We start from the raw sequence: 22,840 nt of genomic DNA on the forward strand, positions 1-22,840 counted from the left end.
TTTCCACAGACACATTCCTCTTGCAAAGACATACACGGCATCTCCGTGTAGCGCTAGGCAGATCGTTCTGCACACACGTCAACTTGGACAATTTATATCCGCAAGTGACTGCTCACGTATACAGGGTATAGTTTGTTCGGTGCTTTACGTATACGTATGCACACATTTGTGTGCAAAAACGCGCACGACAAGCGAATCTTTTGGTGGCGCGCGTAGATGTTTTGGCCATGGGCGACTGGGAGACACACCCCGTTCCGTCACAGGCGTATCAAGTTTGCTGTTTCTTCTGCGTTACCCAGATCGTCTCGCCTTTTAAATCTTACCACTCCGCTCGCCAAACGTAACATTGTTGGCGGGGTTGGCGGTCTTGCTGTTACAGTGGGATTTGTCTGCTGGTATGTGGGGTCTCCCCTCTCATCCGGGAAAGAATCGGTTTCCTCCTCTCTACCATTGGCTTGGGTTTTGTGGTCGCCGAAGCAGACTTTCGCTCTCTATACACTGTTCATTCTCACGGACATCCGGCTACAGTTGAATTAAGGAAATACGCACTGCTTATGACTTTTCCCTTTCAATTCGAACCACACTTCAACAGATTTTGAAATAATGCATAGCGACTAACAAGCGGTAGTGCTCATTGCACCGCCTCGCGTGAATGATTTTCTAGGTTGCCTGGCTGCGCATGCGTTGCGATTCTCTCGCTGCCGGCTGTCTCTCAAGTTCCGTCGCGTACATCTATTTTCGCCACTATAAAAACATCTTCGAAGTTCCAAGCGTCACTAAAACTATTTTCCCCGTCCATCTCCTTTTTTCCTGCCCTACTTGCGTCTCAGCGGCACACCAGGCAGCCGTCTCGCTGCTACACGTGTTCGGACATTTGATCCGTGCCGTTCGTTCATTCGCTTTTGTTGTCTCCCTGTTTTTTATCCATTCTGCTACGTTCTTCGACTTGAGGTGCGTGGACGCTTTCTTTCCTCGCTCGTCTTGCGCCTATTTTGCCGATTTTTTGCGGTCCACTTCTGCGCAAAGGTCACTATCGCGCGCGGCGGGACCTGGTCCGTGTCTGCGTGTTCTCGCGCTTGTTTTCTGTTGTGTTTTTACTGTATTTTTCCCTGGGTTCACGTCTCAGACTAACCATGACGACGCCCAGCACATCAGCGTCGTCGCCTACGCCGGCGGCGGGTGCCTCGAGCAGCCAGTCGGACTCCCCGTCAGAAAAACCGGCCTCTTCATCCCCAAATTCCGCCAACACGCCATCCACTTCTTCTTCCTCCACTTCAAGCGTGACTCCGGCTCCGAGTCTTTCGGCGACATCGACGATCGCGAGGAAGCGCCTGGCTCAAGAACGCGCAGCCTGGCGACGGGACCATCCGCCCGGGTTCTCAGCAAAATACGCGCCGATGGCAGATGGACAAGGCGGCCAAGATATCATGAAATGGCAGTGCAAAATCCCAGGAAAGAAGGTGAGAAGGAGAGCGAACTAAACACGAGAAGAACCATTTTCGTGCCTGTGTCTCTCCGTACAACCACAAGGTATCTGGATGTGTGCACAGGGCCGTCCATACCTGTTCGTCCCCATGAATGTGCACCCGTGAATAGAAATACATATGCAGTTGTGCACACTGTACCATACGGCGTATACACACCGTGTGCGAGGCAAGTAAGTCTGTAGGTGAGTTCACAGCGTGTTGAGGACTCTGCTACATTCACGTAGGCACCCGATATGTCAGACAGCGAGTAAGAGAGGCGGACGTTTTCACAGAGGCGTGGATCCCCGTCTCTCGTCTGGTTTCGAAGAAAATACACTGTTTTTTTCTCTTCTCGGTCTTCAGTGTGATGTGAAGCAGCCATTGTACCCTGTATGGACATGGCAACGTGGAAGTCGGCCGTTTTGGCTGATGCACCGATTCCATTCCCTCGTTCTCGCCCCCGTTCATCTTCCTGTTGCGTCCTCTCGTCGCTGCGTCTCGACTTTCTGCGCGTCTCCATGACAGTTCATGTCTGTGTGCCGTGTCGCTTCCAGGGGAGCATCTGGGAAGGGGGAGAGTACCGACTGACCATGGACTTCAGCGAGGAGTATCCGAGCAAACCGCCAAAGTGCAAGTTCAGTCCCGTGCTCTTCCACCCGAACGTGTATCCATCGGGCACTGTTTGTCTTTCTATTCTAAGTGAAGATGAAGACTGGAAGCCGTCCATCACAATCAAGCAAATTTTGCTTGGAATTCAGGTAGGCAACGCCAGACACTGGAGACAGCAGTCGCGACGCACTTTGTCCTCTGGCCGTTGAAGCGAGCGAATCAGGTAGAAGTGCGACTCGCCCAGGTGCCGTTTCAAGAGTGTTGTATCAGGAAGGTAGGGGACGAGTTTTTTCTGCTTGGCGAGTACCCCTCCAAGCTGAGCTTTTCGGGTCTTGTGTTGTACGTCTACCTTCTGCTTTGGCCCCACCGTTTCATGGCGGCGCACACGTTTCCTATCTCCCGGTCCTGTTTTTTGCGTAGGATCTCCTGGACAACCCAAATCCGAATTCCCCCGCGCAGGCAGAGCCGTACATGCTTTTCTGCCAGAATCGAGAGGAATACATCCGGCGTGTCAAGCAGCAGGCCCTCAGCATGCGTCCCAGAGACTAAAGAAAAGTCTGAACGAGTGGAACAGAGGAAACCCGCACATCAGTCGGGAGCCGTACACTCGGCTGTCGAACAGCGGGGTCCGGTGGACGCTTAAGTGTAACATTCGAGGGGGATAACGACGGGAAGAGCGTTAGAGAAGGGAGCAAAAGACAAGCACTTGTGGCGGACAGAGAGATAGGAGGAGAAAGGAAGTGTCAGCCAGTAGCAGAAAGCCAGCCACCTTCGGCAAGGAGGGGCTTCATGTCCTGGAGAAAGGTGGGAAGACGGGGTGAAGGTAGAAGCTGACAGAGAAAGAGGAGGGCCCGACGAGAAGCAAACAACACAAGAGAGAGGGCAAGGCTGTGAACAGAAGGTGAAAAAATCTTCGGGTTGCGCGGGGTTTCGGCCAACCGTGGACAACTCATGATAACGCGCGACGTGCGTTTCGTGGGCGATTTGCGTATCTGGCCAGTCTGCCCATGCGCCTTGATTCTCCAGCGAGCGGTTGCGCAAAAACACACGCACATCATGTGTAGAGATACGCGCATTCGCATTTATATATGGCCTACATTCACTTGAATATATTTCTCTGCGCTCGGTGTATTGTTAGTGTGTACCTGCTTGCTGATCTATGCAGCTGCTTACTGATGTGCGCTCGCATCTGTCCTTTCTTTTCCCCTCCACGGAAGTCGGTGTCGACGACTTCCGCGCGCTGCAGATGCTTCTGGATACTTGTCTCCCTTTATTTGCCAGTTGTTTTGCATGATACATCACGATTGTCGTTCAGAGACTGACAAACAGCTGCCTCCTAGTATCTCGCCAAGAAGAGTGAGACACTGGATGCAAGCGCACGCTGGTGTACAACGCTGCGAGATAGTGGTTGCGCTAGATACAGGTTTCTGACACAAGCAGCGAACCGCGGCTAGATGCTTTTTGGAAAAACAGATGATAGGATCATACGCGTGCCCAATTATGTCCAGAGGAAAAGCATCTTTTCTGCGAAAAATCGGCACCTTCCGAAATCTGTGGAACGGCGTGCAATGTTCTTGACGTTGCTGTGATATCCGTCGCTCTTCTCGTTTTTTCTACCGTTGCTGCGTTCGGGCTGTCTCTGCTTCTCTTTCTGAGTTATTCTCCCCTCTCTCTCGCTCGTGCCTCTCCCCTGGACCGGCCACGCACTCTGGCGGCTCTGTGCACGCAAACCACTTCTGTTCCGCGTTGCCTTGTGCCCATGTACGCCGACTCCACCTTTGGAAACAATTGACCGGGGGCTCGCGAGAAACTCACGCCTCTGCGTCCTAATTCTACTGGTCGTGAAGAAGGCTCACCATGTCGCTTCTTTCTCGCCTTTCCTCTTGCCCACATGCAAGTGCTTCCCTGTCTCTGCTGTGCACTTCACATCTCTGCATATATATGCCTAAATATATGACGTGTAAAGGTGCTTTAGCTGGCAAGCGAACTGGAGAGGAGAGAAAGGGACAGAGGAGAGAACGCGGTGAAGACCGGACGAGACAAAGTTTGAGGTTCAGAGAAACCATTAGGTGATCCCGGTGGAAAGCGAGAACCGGGCAGATGAGGCGAACGCAGGATCTAAGAAACGAAAGCCCAGTTCAACCTTGGCGTCAGGATTCCGATTCTCGGGCGAACTGCGCCGGATCAAGAAGCGCTGCAGCAGAGATCCTCCAGGAAAAGCACAACACAGCTGCGTTGGGCCAACGTTCGTCACCAAGCTGTACACACACGCCACCCATATATATGCATATATATATGTATATGTTATGCATGCATAAGCTAAAAGGAATTTGTATGTGCCGTGCTGGAAGCGCATGTCTGCCGTGACGCCGACGATACCGACGAGGAGGGGCCCATGTTTTGGCGTTGCTTCCCCGGCACGTTTAGTTCTTCTTGTTGAGCTGATCCTGAATGGCCTTCCAGCCAACAGAAAACACCATGCCCTGAGGGGACGCAGCAGACACCCCACCCGCCGGATGTTTTCTAGAAGACAATGAAACCAAAGTACACACGTAGCGACTCGCATGAAAACACCCTGCATATATATAGCTACATACTCCTATCCAAGTGAATATGTTAGGCAGCTATAAATCGAGCAGGATGATCATCCTGATAATGGAGCAGAGAGTTACATGGCTACACATATTTCTGTCTATCCAAGGTTATAACCATATGGAAGTGTACACATGCACAATATGTATATATATATATATATAGTGTGGTGTATATTCACACTCGAAGTATGCATGTATCTTTATGTACACAGTCCCAGTGAGTTAAATAACGTACACATCACAGAAAACAGGATACTTTACCTGCAATCCATTGGTGAGAATTCTGGTCCCTAGACCCCGGAAGAAGAGACCGGTGAGTCCGTCCTTGCTCAGCACCTCACGCAGTGTTTGCATGTAAGTCAAAGGAATCTGAAGCCAAAGTATGAAAATCCAGACATTGAAACCGTGCGCATGTGTCAACACACCATACACATACGCACACATGCGCAGTACTTGCGTGAGTCCATTAGGCTCCTAGACGCTTATCGTGCGAGGGTCTCAGGTAACTGTGCAGGCAGTACGTCCAAAGTATTGCATTCACGGGGGACACATACATCCGATCCCCGTACGCCACAACTCCGATACACGCACTGAGTGCAACAGATAAACATGAGAGACAGATCGCACTATTGGCATTTAAGTCTACGTAGACGCACGCATGCATGCGAATATGAATATACGTATATGGATAGATAGGTGCAACGAGAGACAGCGAGATAGATAGGAAGTCAGAGACATGTGTGCATCTCCATAAGTATACTCTCAGATGTACATTCTCCTAAAGATGCACAGGCCACCATCCTACACATGTGAAGAGAACATGGGCAAGCGTGTGTTTCGGAGACCCTCATCCCTGCCAGTATGCGATTCATGTGCTCTTGACGTGACTTACCACAGAAGTTTGCTTCGTCGTCTTCACCACCCTGATGCTGTTTGAACATGTGTCACTGACGACACTGCTCGCAAAGCCGATGAGTGCGTAGCGGACATGGTTGCCATATGCGAACTCGAACTTGGGGACTGTTTCTGACAGGTAGTTGTGCGTGAAGAACCAGGGGTAATGCCCCACCCACGTTGCACCCATGGCAGCGAGAGAACCGTGGTACAACTTGGGGATGCCGTGTGTACGCACTGCGCGAGAAGAGACACAACCGGCGGGAGGCTTCAAGAGAGCGCACTGGCGAAGCCGCGGACAAGAAACTGCGAGGACCGCGTAGACGTTAAACTAGCTTCTGCTTTCCACGAATTCAACTAAAGCTGTATGCGGTTGACAAAAGCATGTGGGAAACGACATTTCAGCGATTCTTTCTACAAGTGTTCCAGGGTGGACACAACCGCCAACGAACGTCAGCGAGATCTGATGGGGTGCTCTCAATCACTGGCTAAACGAGCTGCCGACACAGAACAGGTCCGTGCGTTTCAAGCACAAGTGAAAGACACAGAAGTGAGACAGTCTCTGGCGGAGAGCTGTTTACTGGTTTATACTTGTATACATATCTACGCACATGCTTTTGCACGTATCGTCCACATAGAGCTCCGATTATGTACACGCTTCTGCTTCATGGAAGACTACTTCTACGTGAGTGCGTATATATATATATATATATATATATATACATATGCATTCAGACATGCAGTGCGGTGTGTACTGTCTAGTTCGCCGTTGGCTCATTCCTGTACGTATATACAAACCGTATATTCATATGTGTGTGTCTGTAGGTGTACACCTGGGAGATTGAAGAGAGGCTGCTTTCCATCCACTCTTACCTTTGTTAATGAGAACCTTCAGGCCGCTTCCGCCCTCTACTTGTTTCGTTGTCTTCCACGCTGCATGCGAGCACAGGGACAGCGGCGAACAAGCGGATGACAGGGGATGGGTGAAGAGAGCAGCAGAGAGAGGGAGAGGGGAGCGAAAGACAGCCTGTGATAACCGACAGAGACAGATGGGAGAAAAAGAGAAGCAAGAGAGAGAACAAGCACGAAAGCAGCAAAAAGGGGTAGGGCGACAGAAGAGACACATAGGATGACAGAGGGCGGCAGAGTAAGAGAGCGAGAAAGGCGTTCCCTTCGAATGTGTAGACCGACCCAGCGAGAGCCATTTCCACATTGACCCCTCCTTTTTGCAGTTTGAACTTCAATGGGCACCCTCCTATCACGCTGGGTCACATCATTGAACTGGCGAAAAGCGACGAAGCCACGAAAAAGGCTTTCTGTCGAGGCAGTCTAACCGTCAATGGGCATGAGAAAAAATCTCCACCCTGCTGCTCCACAGGAGGCAAGCGCTGTTTTGATTCCAATCGGCAGGTCTTGAGTGCGCGGACTCGCATCAAGAGCAGCAAGGACGCCGACATTTGCCGCAGTGTCTCCAAAGCGGCTCAGAGGAGACTGCATCAACGCGGGAAAGAGCCCACAGTAGAAACGCCTCACGCCACCTGAAAATACAGACGAGGACACCATGAGGAAAAAACATCTTCAGTTCTCTTCTTTCCCAGTAAACACGCAATGATGCCAAAGCGACAGGGGGGGGATCCAGACAGACATACAACACTTACCCCTACCCTGTTTTTTCTTTACATCAACAGATGTATCTGCGCTTGTTTATGTGTTCGATTGAGTGATCTGTCTTGACCTATATATATAGATGTGTTTCATCTACAAGATTATTGCATACGCGAACATTTAAAGCGATATATGTATATTTGTGTGTGCGGATATGTTGTCTTCTGCCACTCCAACTTGTACGGATGCACAGATGCGCAGCGTTCCCTTTGAACTTGCAGAAGTGCTTGCATGCGTAGCGTCGGCCGATTTTATGTATGTAGATGGCCTCTCATTTTGTGTACCTTCATGGTACAGCTTTTTGATCGACCCAAAGGTCGTTCCTCCATAACGATACTGGTAGTTCATAGTCGTTCGGAGCCACATGAAGGCGAGGACGTTGACGACCTGCGCCGAGGCGCCAGCGATGCCTCCACGAAAAGCCTGATCTCTGGAATATATGATGATTTCGAGAGGTGTTTTTGGCTCGGGCTTCTTCTTGCCTGCCGCCGCTACAGCAGTGGGCGAAACAGTAGAGGGCGAAGAGGAAGACGTGGCGGAAGAGGACGCCATGTTGCTGGGTTTCGGTGGTACGGAAGGAAAGGAGAGGAAAAAGAGAGAATAGGAGAGAGAAGCTACAGGCGAAAGGCCCGCCTGAAAGAATCGAGAAGTTGTCGTGGAGGAAGACAGAGGTGAGGGTGGTGGAGAGCAAAATCTGCGGGTAGGTAGGAGCGCTAGGAACAGCCGGCGACGAAACCAGAGGCAACTTTGCAAAACACAGCGTCCTCCTGCGCACACACGAGCGAGAAAGACAGGAGACTGAAGAAAAACGAAAGAAGAGGACGAAGAAGAAAATTTCCAGGCGTCAAGAACGGCATCGCTGTCTTAATGGCAAAGGCGGTCTCGCCCTGCTACACAATCCTGTTTTCAATCCTTGTGGAAGAATGTTACTGAGAACGCGATAGCCCACGTGCCGACAGAATAGAGGATGCCTCTTTCCACTGGAGAGAACAACAGAAGGATTTCTGAGAAAGAGTCAGAGGAAATGGCGGGAGCTCTGTCAATGCTTTCCTGTTGACTGCTGGCAGCTGGCTGTCTCGCTTTACGCAGCGTGATGGGCGCCGACAAACATGTCCGACGAGAGACAAAAACGGATCATTCTCTCCGAAGTCGCACGAACGGGAAAAAGTGCTCAGATTATGGACAAACTGACGGCTAAAAAAAGAAAATTAACCTTCTATGGTGTGTGCAGGGAGTCTTCGTTGACGATGAGGATGTGAAAAACGGAGCGGCATCAGGTGTACATACACACCCCTGCAGCAAACAGCGAATATGCGCTTTTTGCTCAGTCGCCACCCTCTAGTGGCTTCTCGAACATAGAGACACAACGCACAGTTTCCTCACCTCTTTTGTGGTGCAGTTTTTCGTCAAGCTGCCTTTTTTTCTTGTGCCGTGCAGTGTGCACGTCGTTCTATTCCAGAATGGGAGAGAAATGCGTCACGACCGCCGTTTTTCCTCGAGGCAAGACCACAGGGCACGGCACGAACACACAGGGTTGAATCAGAGCCGTGGCTTCCTGCTCTTCTTGCCTGTCGAGGGTTTCTCCACTGTAGAGCATCTCCGGAAATTAAAGACGCACGTGGAACAGACACTCTCTAAAAAGATCTTCATGCTTGCAGACATAAAGACGACGCTTCGAAAGTGCTAGTGACAGACCCCCCCATCGGCCTCTCGGCCCCCAGTTGTTCCGTCCGCGTGCAGCGAAGCGCCGCTGTCCCCCGACAGCGCAGCGAACACAATGTCGCGTACCAGCAAATGAGGCGGCGTTTTTAACAGGGGACACAAGAAGCCCAGCAATGCAAGCCGCTCTCCTCCTGAAAGGGAAGACCAGCTCTCAGCACCGTGGTTCTCTATATCCCAGATTCGCCACAGCAAGCGGTCGTGTTGTCTGGAGAAGATAAAGTCAGGCCCGAAGCGGGTATGGACCTGCGTTTACCATGTGCATTGACGCAGGTCTCCCGAGGCATGCAGTGCGCTTGGTGTTCGCCTCGTCTTGACCAACGTTTCCAGGTGGTGCCGATGCCGCCCGTAAAAAAAGTTCACCGGCCACTAGTGTTTTTTTCGTCAAGCAAAGGACGTGGAAAAGAATGCTTGGCACTTGCTGGTGTGCACCTTCTGGCTAGGAAAAACTCGCTACCGCTGGACGAAAAACACAAGGAACATTTGGCGCGTTGCGGGAGCTCGCGTCACCTGCCAGGGACGCCGCGCGCGAACGCCGCATGCGGAATGGAACATCATCCTAGATGTTTCTACTTTCTATCCGTGACTCCAGAAAGCCTCGCTCTCTCTTGTGTAGAAAATAACGGAGGGAAGAGGAGCATTGATTAGAGCTAAGAGGGCTGTCGGAGCATGCTGGTTATCTCTCAAATGCTCACACACCAACAGTGTGCAGAGAGTCGCAAGGTCGACAGTTGTGCTGGATTTCCTCGAGCTTTTCGCATGCAGTAAAAACGAAGGAAGACTGCCACACAGAGGCGCGCCATTCCTGTCTATTTATTTCCTTGAGATGTGGACTTACTACGGGTATTTTCTTCCAAAGACGGCGCTGTGTAGACCTTCGAAGGGGCAGGGACAGTAAAAGGCGACCAGGGCCGGTTCCACTACGAGCGCCTGTCGGCGCGCTGTCACTTTTGGGATTCGGAGACGTAAAATTCAAGGAGGAAATCTCGTGGAGCCTGCAGAAAATTCGCGAGTGAAAATGGAGGAAGAAAACGGTTTAACGGGGTCCTTTTGTGGCAGCGGTGTCTAGAGAGGAAGGAACGACGACCTCGAGCTGCTTCGAAGAAAGAGGTCTCAGCACACCGCTGAAGGACATGGGCCCGATCTTTCTATTTTCCGGTTCTTTTTCTTATTCGTTTTTGTCTCTTATCCATTTTCTTCTTTCTTCCCCCACCCCCCCGCGTATCTTCCAAACCTGGCGGCAGGAGCTCTTGTGCCGTTCGTGCCCTTGCTCTGCCTCGCTCTGGTTTCCTCATATCGTTCGCTGTCATTTTCTTCTCGTCTGCTTGTCTCTTGTCGTTTTCCCCTTGTTCGTCGACCGCCAGTTCTGGCTGTACATCTCCTTCTGGTGACTCTATGGCTCTGGACGAAAACGCTTTCGCTCCTCGTCGGGCGACACCAGCATCGACCTCTCCCTCTTCGTCTCTATTTGAGTCAATGAATGATGGAGAGGCAGACGATGCTATGGCCGAAGCTTCCGTCTTATTCCAGCAGAGGGAGAAGAAGAACCAAACGGAGGAGGGAGGATTGAAACGAGAAGGACGAACCTACAACGAGTTCTCTCTGCAGGTGCGTCCGTGGCGTCTCTTCGTTCCGAAACCCGCCGGCTTATACCGCTAGCGTTGTCCCCACACATGCATGAGTCTGCATTAACACATGCGCGCAAGTATAGCATGCGTGAGCGTGTAACAACCACCTCTGTGTGCGCATGATATCCTTCGCAACTCACGACCGTGTATCTCGTCGCACATGTGCCGCTGAGGCGTCCTCCTGCGTCCCGGAGAAAAGCGAGCAGTGCATCTTGATACATGCACTCACACATACACGTTCATGCACGCAACACCTCGTGCCTGTTCGGAATCGAAGGATCATTTCTTTGCACGAAACGTTTATCCGCCTTCACGTGAAGGACAGCAGTTTCTTGACCCATTGACCCACCGTTTTCTTGGGGCCGTGCTCGCTGCTGTCATTTCAGTGCCTTTTGCAGGGAGAAGAAGAGGAGCTGAAGCACAAACTCGATCTCCTTCACCGGAATGCAGTTTGTTTCAGCGACTGCTGGGACGCGTACGAGTGGACGGACATGATTTTCTTTCAGGAAAATCAATCTGCCTCAAGTTAGTTTTCCGTCTGCGCGTCTCTTTCAAGGTTCTCTGTCTCGCGCCTGCAGGTGTCTCTTGGCAGGTGTTTCATGCCAGCCTTAGCTCCTCGCGCCGGTCCTTCTCGTCTCTTCGGCGTTTTCGTTCGTCTTCTCTCATCGTTGTCTCGTTTCTTTCGATTTTGCGTGCCCCATGGGGTACGCCAGAGCCACGAGGACTGCCTGCATTCTTCGTCACCTCCTCTGCGCGTTCCTTTCCTCTTTATTTCTGATGTGCGCGTTTGCTCCCTCGGTTGTGTGCCCAGATGCTCTGGACATGAAAACAGCCTCCAGCGCCAGCAAGCAACTGTCTGTCAGGATGTACACCGCGCCCGATACGATGAAAGGTCTCTGGTGAGTTCTTGTCGCTTCCCGTTTCTCGGCGTCTGTTCAAGTCACGCTCGCTGGCTGTGTTGAAGGACGTTCTTTTTCGTTCATCTTCTCTCCCCCCCGCCTCGCCTGTGGCCCATCTCTGGCTCTGAGAGAAGCTGGATAGCAGAGAAATCCTCTTCTCCGTTTCGCTGTCTTCGCCGCAATGCCTGTCGGTGTGAGGTTGCTTCTGCCTTCACGCGGTCTCACGCAAGGTGCCGTGTTCTTGTCTGTTTCCGGGATATGCCGTCGCGTGAGCCTCTGTCTTCGGGTGGCCAAGGAGTAGCTCTTGTTTCTGTCCTCTGTTTATGAATCGCTGCAGTGCAGTTAGGTCGAAGGAAGAAGGCACGCTGGTGAAGAAGGCGGCCAGTCGACGAAAATGCAACATGGTCCGCGTCACGGAGATCGTCGCGTCCTCGGGCATCCTCGACGTTCTGCAGTGTCTGGGCTTCAGGTGCGCGCAAACCCACACGTGAAACCTTTTCGCTCACCTAGGTGGTACCCGCGAACTGAGACAAGAACTATAGACTGGCGCACGCAGGCACCCCAGTTGCTGTTTCTGTTGCCACACACACCGACACAGCACGCATGTTGCAAGCCGAGATGAACGAACATACAGAAATCGCCCCACAAGTCGCTCTCGATACAAATTTACGGAAAAAAAGTCGCGGCAACGCGAGACGCAGGGACAGAGAGATGGAAGCGTGGATGCGCCTTGGCTAGCTGGGATGATGGCGCCATGGATGCAGTCTGATTAGATGTGGGTGAATTCTCCTCTCTGCGTTTCAGGCAGATCACTCAAGTGTTCGTCAAGGCTCGAGTGTATCTGAGTAAAGTGGGGACGCCGAACAGCACCACGCTTCTCGTTCAGCGTCATTTCTCGGTGCGCACTACAGGGCAGATGTTCTTTTATCGAGACAAACGAACAGAAATACGATTCCCGCACCACGTGGCGGTGTGCGTCGTGGTGATACGTGGGCGTTCTGTCGATGTCTCCGCTTTCCGCGTCTGGCCAAAGCCGGAGATCGCTATGTCTTCTTCGGTGTCGCGCTCGTTTTTTTGTCTGCCTGGTAGTTGGATGTCACGCAACAACACAAAAACGTTCCATACTGTCAGAGGGAAAACAGTCAGAGGCCCGTTCTCGAAACTGGCTTTCGTTTTCTAGCCTGCTGCCACACCGTTCCTTTCTGGTGTCTTGCACATTACCGCCACTTGTTTGTGTGGCGTCGAGCGATACCGTAGCCCGGGGTATTGCGCCCAATGCTGCGTTCCTTCTCGTTTTTTCTCTCCGGTATATTGTGACTTTCGGTGTAATGGAACTTTTCACACGCAGATAACTCCATACCAGTCAACCAGGTCATCCACGCCGCTTCTGAACACATGTTCGTGCTGCATCGAGAATTTCGACCAAACGCTCCAGTCTGTCTAGAAATAAATGTAGACTATCTCACATTCTGTTTGTTTTTTTTCTCTCAAACGGAAACGGGTTTTTCTTCAGGATCCTGAGCACAACACGCCTTTGTTTCTCCGCAAAGGAGGCCGCGCAGAACCAGTGACCGCTTGGCTGATTGAAGCCAAAGCACGATGCGAGGGAGACGGAGCAGTTGCAGCGACAACGGACTTACATCTCTTCAACTACGCTGCAAATTTCGGCCCGTAGGTCTCTAGCTTATTTCCCAGGTCAGGGAGAAAACCGGCTACAGGAGTCGCACGGCGAGCCGGAGGGAGAGAACGCCAGGAAGAAGCGAAGCAAGAAAAGGGACGGCGAAAAAGTCGCGAAGCCAGCAAAGGAACGAGCGAAGCACGAAGTCCGATCGGACAAGGACACGGACACTGGAGAGGCGAAACAACGGACGAACAGAAAAGCAGACGGTTTTTGAGCCAACGGGACGAAGAGAAGAAACACAGGACGAAAGAGAATCAGACGCCCATCGCGTGTGTTCTTTGCCTCTTGTGTGTGTATGTTTGGCAGCCTCTTGAATCTGAGGAAAGTCGAGGACAGCGCTCTCTCTGAAGCTGAACGCGAACTTGTTCACTCCTCTCATCCCCGTCGGTTGTGATTTTCCCGCCGCAGCAATAAACAACTGCGAGATTTTGGACAGGTCCGTATTGTGAGTGTGTCTTTTGTCTGTGAGGGAAAGCTGTCACTGGGCTCGTTTTTTGCAAGGTCTGACAGAAGACACAGATGCGTGCTGTCTTGGGAATTCTCGTCTCCTTTCTCTTTTCAAACAGGGCCTCTCAGCAAATCGAGCGAAGATCCGTTTCTGTGGCTCTTGCTCTGTGTGTCGGTACCTTGCTTTTCTCCTCTCCGATTCCTCGTTAAACTGTCTACGAGCTAGGGTACTGGGGCCGTCAGGCAGTCGTAACTTGGGGCTATCTGTGCATCCAGGAGATATTCTCGCCTTCCTCTCACTGGCCCCAGGCAGCCTACCTTGTACTCTCACGGAGTGCAACCGCAGCATTAGCCGCAGTGGGACATCGATGGTTGTCCCCGATTCTTTTCTTTACCCAACAGCCTCGCGGGCACGAATGCCCAAAGGCAATACCCGGTAGACCGAGTAGACACGGCTGTAAAGATGCGTTGCCAGCAGAGGAGGCCAGACGAAGCACCCCAGTTTAGTGTACAGCAGCGTCTATACAGAGGGACACCAAACACGAATTCCGTAGGCGTATACGCGTATACTTGCGAACCCCTCACACGGGCAGGCGGCGAGTGCATACTGGCCACTGAGTTGTGGCGGTGGCGGGTGTCTCCGCATATCCTGTGGGGTCGGCGACGGAACTCCGTGGGGAGACGGTACTGTTTTTCCTACATCCACTTGTTATAGATGAGTCACACCAAGCTAAGAGTACACGTCTCTGTCGCAGCATTCCATTGCCTGTTGTCAGACAGGAGAAAGATTTTCGGGCGTGAAACAAACGAGCTACGAACACGCACATGTAGCGGCAGCGCATCTCGTCACAAAAGGCGAAGCACTGCTGCCTTGCCGACCGCCGCAGCCATTTTTGTGCGCTCGTGTTCTGAACGGAGCCGCGTGAGAGACCGGTTGGAATGCTGCTCAGTGTCGCGCGGTTTGGGAGACAAAATGAAGACGTCTCGGGCTGCAACGGGAGACCGGAAAACTCGGGAGGAAGAAGCGCAACAGAGAGAGGGGAAGGAAAAGAGGAAAACATAGAGGCGGAGTAAGGGAGAGGGAAGAAGCAGCAAGTGAACTGGAGAGGAACACGGCAGCAGAAAGTTGAACGGAAACGAACCACATGAAGCCCGGGAGACGGAGAGGAAAGACCGTAGACAAGCACACTCCGTTCGTTTTCCGCGCTGCTGAAAACTCACTTGCACCGGGCACAACAATATATATATATATATATATATCGACACTGTGTATATCCGGTTATGCCGATAGACAGCAGAAAAATGTCAAAGAGAGGCAGGGAGAAAAGGAAATGGCTAGAGAAAAGTGCCTCGCGTATGATTCCCAAAAAGGAGCTGCAACGATCGATTCACAGAGGGCAAAAAACGTGGGAAACTGACCAGCGAGTAAGACCCGTCAACCTCCCCCGTGGCACACGACGTAGCTGAAGCACTCACGCGAGCGCAGATCGATCCTCCTCACACGTTCGTGTTTGTCGTATGCTCCTTTGATTCGGGTGAGTATTCGCCCGCTGACGAAGCACGGTGGACTCGACGCATTTTGGCGCGGAAGAATAAGAGACGTCTCTTTCTCCCTTAGATTCGGGAGTTTCTCCGTGTGCCGCCTAACTGACACAATGGATGACAGATGTGTCTCCGGCCTTACTTCTCTTCTCATGCTGTCGTCATCTCTTCCTCACTGTGTCCCGCCCTGCTTACCACCTTGTCTCCGCCCCCTTTCCTCTTCTGCAGCTTCTTCTGCATCTTCGTCGAGGGCGCCTAATGGGGCACCGGACCTGCAGGATGTGTGCGGAGATCGCTCCGTGCTATTGTTGCAACTTCCTTGGACAGAGAAGCCGCCGGAGTTGTCTTCGAGCCACGTTGCCTCCAATGGACACTTCTCTAATCCGTTCCTCTCTCAACCTCCCCTCGCTGGGAACCTCGCCTGCGTCTCGGCTGTCGTTTGGGCGGTTGGCGAAGAACCACCGGAGGCGACTCCGGAAGCCCTGAGGCGCCTCGAGCCGCCCGAAAGTGAGCCTCAGAAAAAAGGGGAATGTTCGGAAGGAGGTAGACTTGACGCGTGCGCATGTGCTTCTCTTCTATGTCTCCGTTTCTGCGTGTGTCATCAACGACACCCTTCGCATACACTTTCGTGTTCTAACTGCTTCGAGCCTCTCGACTCTGCTCGTGAGTCTCCAGCAAGGACTGCTTCCGGGTTTTACTTCGTCCCGCGTCTTTTGAGGATTTAGCTGGGCTTTCGTGATCTGTTTTCTCTCGTTATCACCAGCTCTCTAGTGCGCGCCAATCCCCCCATCGCCACATTGATTTTGTCGGTTCCGTTTTTCGTCTGACGCCGCTGTTGCGTCTTTCTGCCTTGCTTCGGGCGTCCGACTGTTCTGCTGCGGCGTGCCAGGCACAGCGCCGTTTTTTGTTTTGCCTGTCTTCCTTCGCCCGTGCAGCTTCTGAATTCGTCATCAGCAAACGTCTGGTGCGCATCGGTGGAAGCGAAATTCCCCCAGGCTTGAGTGACGCTCTGCTGCGCACGAGGCCAGGTACGCAAGCTTAAAGGGACGCGCGATGCCACTCCGGCCGTCAGGACTGTCCGTCTAAAGGTGCCTTTCCCGTGACAGGCGTGCCATCCATAGCCCCGCATGTCCATATATATATATATATATATATATATGGCTGTGGATCCTGGGTGGACCGGAGTATGTAAAGAGCCATATACCTGAACCGGCGCACGTGGAAATGCGCAGATGTGCATACACAGATTGTTTGAGACAAGGAGAGGAGGAAGTGGCGCAGAATGCGGGCAGGAGTCTCTCATTTCTCTACTGAAGGATTGTAAGTTTTCTAGAGGTGTGCTGAGCGTGTTTCTGTGTTTCAGGCGATGTAGCTCGGGTGTACATTCATCCCGACAAGGGCTTCAAGGGCGTGTATCCGAGAACGCTTCGTCAAGCAGTCGTGGAAGACGACTTTCTTCTTGCCGACGTCTGTCTCCACTACTGGACCCTCTTTGAGAATCTCACCCCCTCCCCTTCGCGTTCTTCCTGTCCTCTCGACCACGCGCTTTCTTGGGCGTCTCCGACTCGGTGTGCGCGATTTGACTCTCCACGATCTTGTCAACTCTGTCCTTCCGCGCTCCCCGCCAACGGAGGGGACGCGGGGGCGGATCAGAGGGAAGGAGGGACAGAGCGGCACAGCGGCGCAATCGGCGACAAAGAAGAGAGAGGGCAAGCAGCTGAAGAGGATTTTCCGAAGGATCTGGTCCTCTTTTTTGCGTATGACCGATTGAAACGTGACAGTCACGTGTCGAATACGTGGCGAGATGAGTCCTCGAACGTTTCGTTTTCCTATCACACCTTCAGCGGGCAGTCTACAACAGATACCCTTGATCTCGCTCGTGTTCAGGTTTCGTTTGCTCTTCCTCGTCCTCATTTCCTGCCCTCTTCTGCTCGGTCTCCTTCATCTCCTCCCTCTGCTTCCCTCGCTTCTTCTCCTTGTCCTGATTCCGCCGTTCCTGCTTTCCGACCGTCTGCTTCGACTTCCCCCCCGGTGTCTCCATCTCCCGTCTTGTTTCATGCGTGTGCATCCTCTCTAGAAGAAGACGAAACAACTCCACAAGTGTTTGAGTTTCTTCTCGACGAAGAGGAAGCCCCTTACCGAGGGATCGAAAGCCTCGTCAGGAACCTGCGCGTTGGTCAAGCTGGAGACGCGTGGCTCTCTGGCCAGTTTGCTGCGCCTGGGAAAACGGCAGGCAGCGAGGAGACGGACCGGAATGGGACCACCTGCGACGGAGAAAAGGACAAGGCCAGTGGCGAACAGGGACTCCAGAAATCAAACGGCCAGCGAGCAGCAGCAGACAAAGAAGAAAGAGCAAGGGAGAGAGACGGGCAAGAAGGAGAAAAAGGGAAAGTTGCAGGATCGAGCGCAGGAGCAGCTGAGGATCACCGACACCGAGAAGCAGGGTTCATCAACATGGGCGACGACCAAGCAGGTTATGTCCGCGCAAAAGTGTCTAGAATGCAGACGCCCATGAACAAAAATGCAGAAGGCGAAAACAGAGGAAACCTGTCATGTTGTGCGCCCAGCGGGTGTTCATCAACCGCCGCACGTTCGCCGACTGCCTCCCCAGTCGAAAAACGAGCACCCGTAGAAGAACAAGACACTGATTCACAAGCAGAAGGGTGCGAGGATGCAGGTAAAGGAAGGGGAAAGAAAAACGAAAACGCAGAAGAGACAGAGGACGACACCGAAGCGCAAAGAGAAGACTCACGTTCAGCCCAGTGCTGTCGACTTCTCCGAGGCTTTGTCGTGCGCGGCATCTACCCACTCCCCGAGCCTCACCACTTAGCCACACCGGACGAGAAAATTTCGATGGCGAAATTCATTCGCGAAAATGGAAATTGCTGGTTTAAAAAGGGCAATTTTGAACGCGCCCTCCGAAGATATCTCATGGTACGCTCAAGAGCTAATATCCTCAAATCCCACCGAGGCACATGTGGATGCTGCGCATGTTCGCCGCTAAATATATCAGAAGACACATTCATACGTATATATACATATACTTCTAGGCAGTGTGTATTGCAGCAAATGTGATGCCGGTGAGTTGGGCCAGAGAGGAAATTTGCTATCAAGGAAACTCCAGGCAGCAGAAATAGATTGTAATTTCCGAGCAAGTAGACGCGTGGGCGTCCAAGAAAATGCGAGATTATTGGCATAGCCCCGGAGACGGATCGTGAATTGCTTTGTATGTGTATCACTGTGTGCCGATCCATAGAGACACACTTCGAACCACCTACGTAGCTGGACAGGCACCGAGTACCAAAGCAGATTGTTTCCGCATCGCAGAAACAATCTGCACGGCAGTTGGAGGATCCTGAGCTTTGTGGTTTGAACCTGTTTTTTCTTCTTCAGAGCGAGAAATATCTTGAATATCTTGGGGGAGGCGCTTCTGAGAGCGACACACAACGAGCTCGCCCGGATCTTCACGCAGTGCGTTTGAACGCCGCGCAGTGCTACAACGCCCTCGGCAAATTCGATCAGGCCAAGGGTTATTGTGAAAAGGTAGGCACGACAAGCAAAGAGATCCCGATGGCAAATGACGGTCCTGGTGACAGGATTCAGCGATGCCGCACTCAACAGTCGTGCAAGTGGCGGGTCCGAGTTTTCGCTCGTCCCCACCTTTTCTTGATTCTGTTCGGAGACGAAATTGAAACTATCGTATACGAGCGGAAATGCACCAAGCATTGAGCAAGCACACGTTTCCGTGTTGAATGACGGGCTTATTCGATTTGCGCGTCCAAACTGGTATATCTGCCTTGTCGTTTGCTATCTGTGTCTTTGGATCGTGCGTCTAGGTCCTCAAGGAGGATCCCGAAAATGTCAAAGGTCTGTGGAGACTTTCTGTCGCATTCGCCGGCCAGGGAGACTACCTGGCAGCCGAGAGAACTGCTCAGCAGGCTCTTGCGCTCAAACCTCAGAACGCGGAGGTGCTCCAGTGGGTTAGCTCTTTGAAGAACCGAGGAAAAACAGAAGACAAACACCTGCTAGGAGGTTTCAAAGGCATCTTCTGTTCATCGGGGAGGGACGAAACAGAGGCAACAAACTAGGCGTACGACGCAAAAACATCTTTGTTGCGCCAAGTGCTCGAAGGGATCCTCAACTTTGGGTTATTGAGAGGAAGTGGGACGAAGCGTTCTCTGTGTCATGACATCGGCACTTGTTGCGGAAGAGAAAAACGTGTCTGCTTGTGCGTCCAGAGGTGGTCGCACAACCTACTAATTGGGATGCCTACGGTTCCTACGCGGTCACAGCCTCTGCACAAGGTCAAGGGCCATGCCGAATTGGGCTCATGCATGCGTTCGCAGCATAGGCCTACGTCACGTAACACTGTCTTGTCCGCTGTTGTGATCGCCTACATTCTTCTATCGTCACACCTTCCCCATTTCTGGCTCCTGCGAAAGAGGGCTCTCCGAGGACCACTGAAGCTTGGCTCTTGGCAACGAACACGTGGGTCGTGTATTTCATGTAGCCGTCTATCACGCAGTAGGCTATGCGGAACGGAAGGAGCGTATCAACGGTTCGCTCCTCAACAGTAATTTGGTTACCATGTATTCAAATGCACATCCGTCTGAACTGACGAATCAGAAATCTCGACTAGCGTTCGAGCACATTGGCTTCCCTTCAATATGACACAACAGAAAAAAGCCGGCCCGGGACAACTCGCCACAGACCATTGACCGCATATCTTTCAAGAGGTCGAAGCAGAAAGGCCAGATGAGGGAGATGAAGACGATAAAGGAGGCAGAACAGAACGCACAACTTGCACGAAATGGTTGGCAGTTAGCCCGGCGTCCTCGTACTGCTGCTGCGGCGTCCCAGCTTCCATGAACCGGTGGGGCATCGTCAGTGATCGCACCTGCGTAACAGCGTGGAAGTAGAGAGCAGAACGCGGAGATGGGGAAGAATGACCTTACAGGCAGAGATCACAGCTGAGAGTCGTAACCAGAGGTGCACGCACGCGATACGCCACCACTGGGTCTTTGGAAAAAGTTGACAGTCTTACTTTGAGTTGGCCAGAATCGAGAAGTCCGTCATCGGAGAGGACCTGTAAAACTTGCGAGCCAAAGCCTCCGATGGATCCTTCCTCGACAATGAGAAGCATCTCGTGGTTTTTCGCGAGGGAACGAAGCAGGTTGCGATCCAGCGGGGCGAGGAACCTTGCATCTGCGACGGTGACTCCGACTTCTCTTTGCGCGGCGACATGCTCTCCAGAACCGCGTTCGCTACTGCGTTTGCCGTCGCAGTCTGCCTTGTCATGGTTGTCTTCCGTTGCAGAGAGAAAACTGCCGCCAGATGCCGCCGTGGCCTTCCGCGCCAAAGCGTGAGACGGAAGAGGCGATTCGGAGAGAGAAGAAACACCTTTCTCAAGAATATCAGCCGCGCGAACAGCGTCAAGAAGGCGAGTGCCGAGAGAAAGTATCGCCACCTAGAAAAGGCAGAGAGGCGCCGAACCACCGAAATTCCATGGGCGTTCAAGGCAGTCGCAGAGTTCTTTCACACATGCGCGACACGGTGTGGCCCAACGTTCGTTTCGTTCCTCACCACGCTGGCAAGTTCGAATCTGCTGGCAAGCGAAACTGGCTGACAGCCTAGGCACCCGTCTCTCTCCGGCGCTGTTCACAACACCTGTGCTGTACACACCATTCGCTTCTTCGCCCTCGCTTCGTTCCGTCGACCTGCGTCTTCAACCGGTCCAGCCTTCAACCGGGAAGCGGAGAGAAGGGGTCGAACTCGGGGAAGGGGGAAGATTGGGGAGCTAGCTGCAGCTGCACTCTGACTCGCACTTTGAGCGAATCACTTACTTTGCGTCTGGCTGCCGGGTTTGCTTCTCTCACGATGCGCCCTCTGCCGATTTCTAGTGCTTCGCCGCGCTCCGGTAGCTCCCCCTCAACGGAGTGACTGAGTCGACACAACGCGGACAGCACCGCCGACCATAGCCAGAGACAGAAAACGGAACAAAAAAGCAAGGCTCTTCTAACTACAGTGCGGATGTAAAAGCAGAGAGAAGAGCCACCGTGGAGGCAACAGGACGCTCGTCGAGGGGAAGCAACATGTGGACGGAAGAAGGCCCTCGCAAAGGTGGACGCCAGGCCGCCTGGTTTCCGCACGTTCCGAGAGGCACACACTGGCACATTTGTGGTTCCACCGCTCCTTACGTGTGGAGGTTTTCGAGGACAGATTCACGGGAAGAATGACAAAAAACCGCTGAACCACACCTTCAATTGTGCATCTGCCTGTTTTCGATCTCGCCAGTGGAATCCGCGTCTCCTATAGCGGAGCATACAGGCTCGCATGCATGCTCGTGCATAGAAAAGCCCCGACAGCCGGGCACGGAGACGGGCGTTCTACGCAACACAGGTCACTTCAAATCCGTCTCTCCTTCGCTTCGAGGCGACACACCGCTTTTGCGACTCACCCGAGACAGCTGTTGAGAGTCGCTACACCGTAGGCCGGAGCGCGGCCGTAACGCACCGCGGAAGGCCCATCATCATACCGATACGCAGTCTGCGAGATCCACACCACATCGGGGGGACTCGAAGGTGTGGAAGGCAGCAACCCATCACGCCTGAGTCCTCCGCGGCGTGTCGCATTTTCCTCGCTTCACGCGTACGTCCTCCGTAGGGCCTGCCGCATCTTCTCCTCCTCTGCCATCTCAACCGTCGCTGTCGCACGGATGCGCTTGCGCATCTGTTTGTACATATCAGCTTCTGCCTCGCTACGAACTCTGCATCCCTATATTTGCGCGGTATCGGGACGATGTGCAGAGATGTGTGTTTTCGTCAGGCGGCTTTCTCACTGACTGAACGGCAGCGTGCAGCGTTGACACGTGCAATTCTCTTCACAATTTTGCAGAACACGGTAATCGTTTAATGATATAGCCGTTAGTGAAAAAACACGAACGCGCTTACTAGATAGGGGTTACCTGTGCAGCCTCGCCTTTCTAAATTCACCAGTTGTGGAGAAAGCTTCAAGCACGCTCCGCAGCCCGTCAACCGGGGACAGGCAAGCAGCCCACCACGAGTTTTCTTTGGGTGGCCAGATCACGCACGCGAATCTGACAACGTACACGACTTCTCCTTTTCGGGACTTTCAGTGAGGGGCATATGCTCACTATCCAGGCAAACAGCCGTGCTATGCATCTGTGAAGCAACGGGTGCTCGTTTCGTTCGCTCACCTCGATCATACGAAGCAGCTCCAGTTCGTCGCTGGGGGCCATGATGACCAAGTTCGGAATACATCCTAGATACGCGAGATCGAAACTTCCTTGGTGCGTGCTGCCATCGGGACCGACGTAACCGGCGCGATCAATCATGAACCTACAAGAAACGTACGTACACAGAGATAGGAAGCGAGAATGTCATCTCAGATTGTCCCGGAAATCTTGGGCCAAACAAGACACTAAGCACGGGGTTGCTTCGCGGCAGGAAGACGCGAAGCGGCCCAAGACAGTTTAAACAACGAACGGACGGGAAAACGGAGGCAATCTCTTCCCTCTCCGCACGGGGGGGGGGGGGGGGGGGGGGGGAAAAAAGCCCACTTACAAGGTTCGAATTAAAAAGCCCGGGAAAGCCCCAAAAAAAGTAATTGGGGGAACGACGGCTAGCTTGTTTTTCCATTGCGGGTTTTCCTTTTTCGAAAGGCCTTGTTGGCTCCC

At 52.7% G+C, this 22,840-nt stretch overlaps 5 protein-coding genes across 5 annotated transcripts in view; 3 read left to right on the plus strand and 2 right to left on the minus strand.

Annotated features, from left to right (window-relative positions):
* Window positions 1-1,133: 1,133 nt before the first annotated feature.
* NCLIV_003300 (ubiquitin carrier protein, related) lies at window positions 1,134-2,624 on the plus strand (the record flags this gene model as incomplete). Its single annotated transcript, XM_003879830.1, has 3 exons — window positions 1,134-1,460; window positions 2,021-2,224; window positions 2,496-2,624. The coding sequence occupies 3 exons, from the start codon at window positions 1,134-1,136 to the stop codon at window positions 2,622-2,624; spliced, it is 660 nt and encodes a 219-aa protein (XP_003879879.1).
* A 1,874-nt stretch (window positions 2,625-4,498) lies between these two features.
* NCLIV_003310 (hypothetical protein) lies at window positions 4,499-7,780 on the minus strand (the record flags this gene model as incomplete). The annotated part of the gene is made up of 6 exons (XM_003879831.1): window positions 4,499-4,558; window positions 4,931-5,038; window positions 5,562-5,800; window positions 6,437-6,496; window positions 6,898-7,101; window positions 7,513-7,780. 6 exons carry the CDS (start codon window positions 7,778-7,780, stop codon window positions 4,499-4,501), a joined length of 939 nt encoding a protein of 312 aa, XP_003879880.1.
* A 2,643-nt stretch (window positions 7,781-10,423) lies between these two features.
* On the plus strand, window positions 10,424-13,549 carry NCLIV_003320 (fkbp-type peptidyl-prolyl cis-trans isomerase,related; the record flags this gene model as incomplete). Its single annotated transcript, XM_003879832.1, has 7 exons — window positions 10,424-10,555; window positions 10,974-11,100; window positions 11,387-11,474; window positions 11,812-11,943; window positions 12,279-12,372; window positions 12,988-13,145; window positions 13,462-13,549. 7 exons carry the CDS (start codon window positions 10,424-10,426, stop codon window positions 13,547-13,549), a joined length of 819 nt encoding a protein of 272 aa, XP_003879881.1.
* A 1,708-nt stretch (window positions 13,550-15,257) lies between these two features.
* NCLIV_003325 (fkbp-type peptidyl-prolyl cis-trans isomerase,related) lies at window positions 15,258-19,232 on the plus strand (the record flags this gene model as incomplete). The annotated part of the gene is made up of 5 exons (XM_003879833.1): window positions 15,258-15,651; window positions 16,080-16,172; window positions 16,508-18,078; window positions 18,538-18,687; window positions 18,981-19,232. 5 exons carry the CDS (start codon window positions 15,258-15,260, stop codon window positions 19,230-19,232), a joined length of 2,460 nt encoding a protein of 819 aa, XP_003879882.1.
* A 641-nt stretch (window positions 19,233-19,873) lies between these two features.
* The window catches only part of NCLIV_003330 (hypothetical protein), a gene marked incomplete at both ends in the record, with an annotated part of 9,717 nt that continues 6,750 nt past the window's right edge, over window positions 19,874-22,840 (minus strand). Inside the window, 5 exons of the mRNA XM_003879834.1 lie at window positions 19,874-20,041; window positions 20,189-20,611; window positions 20,988-21,084; window positions 21,602-21,690; window positions 22,361-22,502. Coding sequence (XP_003879883.1) covers window positions 19,874-20,041; window positions 20,189-20,611; window positions 20,988-21,084; window positions 21,602-21,690; window positions 22,361-22,502 — 919 coding nt within the window. The remainder of the gene's footprint in view (window positions 20,042-20,188; window positions 20,612-20,987; window positions 21,085-21,601; window positions 21,691-22,360; window positions 22,503-22,840) is intronic.

This window comes from Neospora caninum, chromosome Ib (genome assembly GCF_000208865.1).
Source record: "Neospora caninum Liverpool complete genome, chromosome Ib".
In the NCBI taxonomy this organism is placed as follows: domain Eukaryota; phylum Apicomplexa; class Conoidasida; order Eucoccidiorida; family Sarcocystidae; genus Neospora; species Neospora caninum.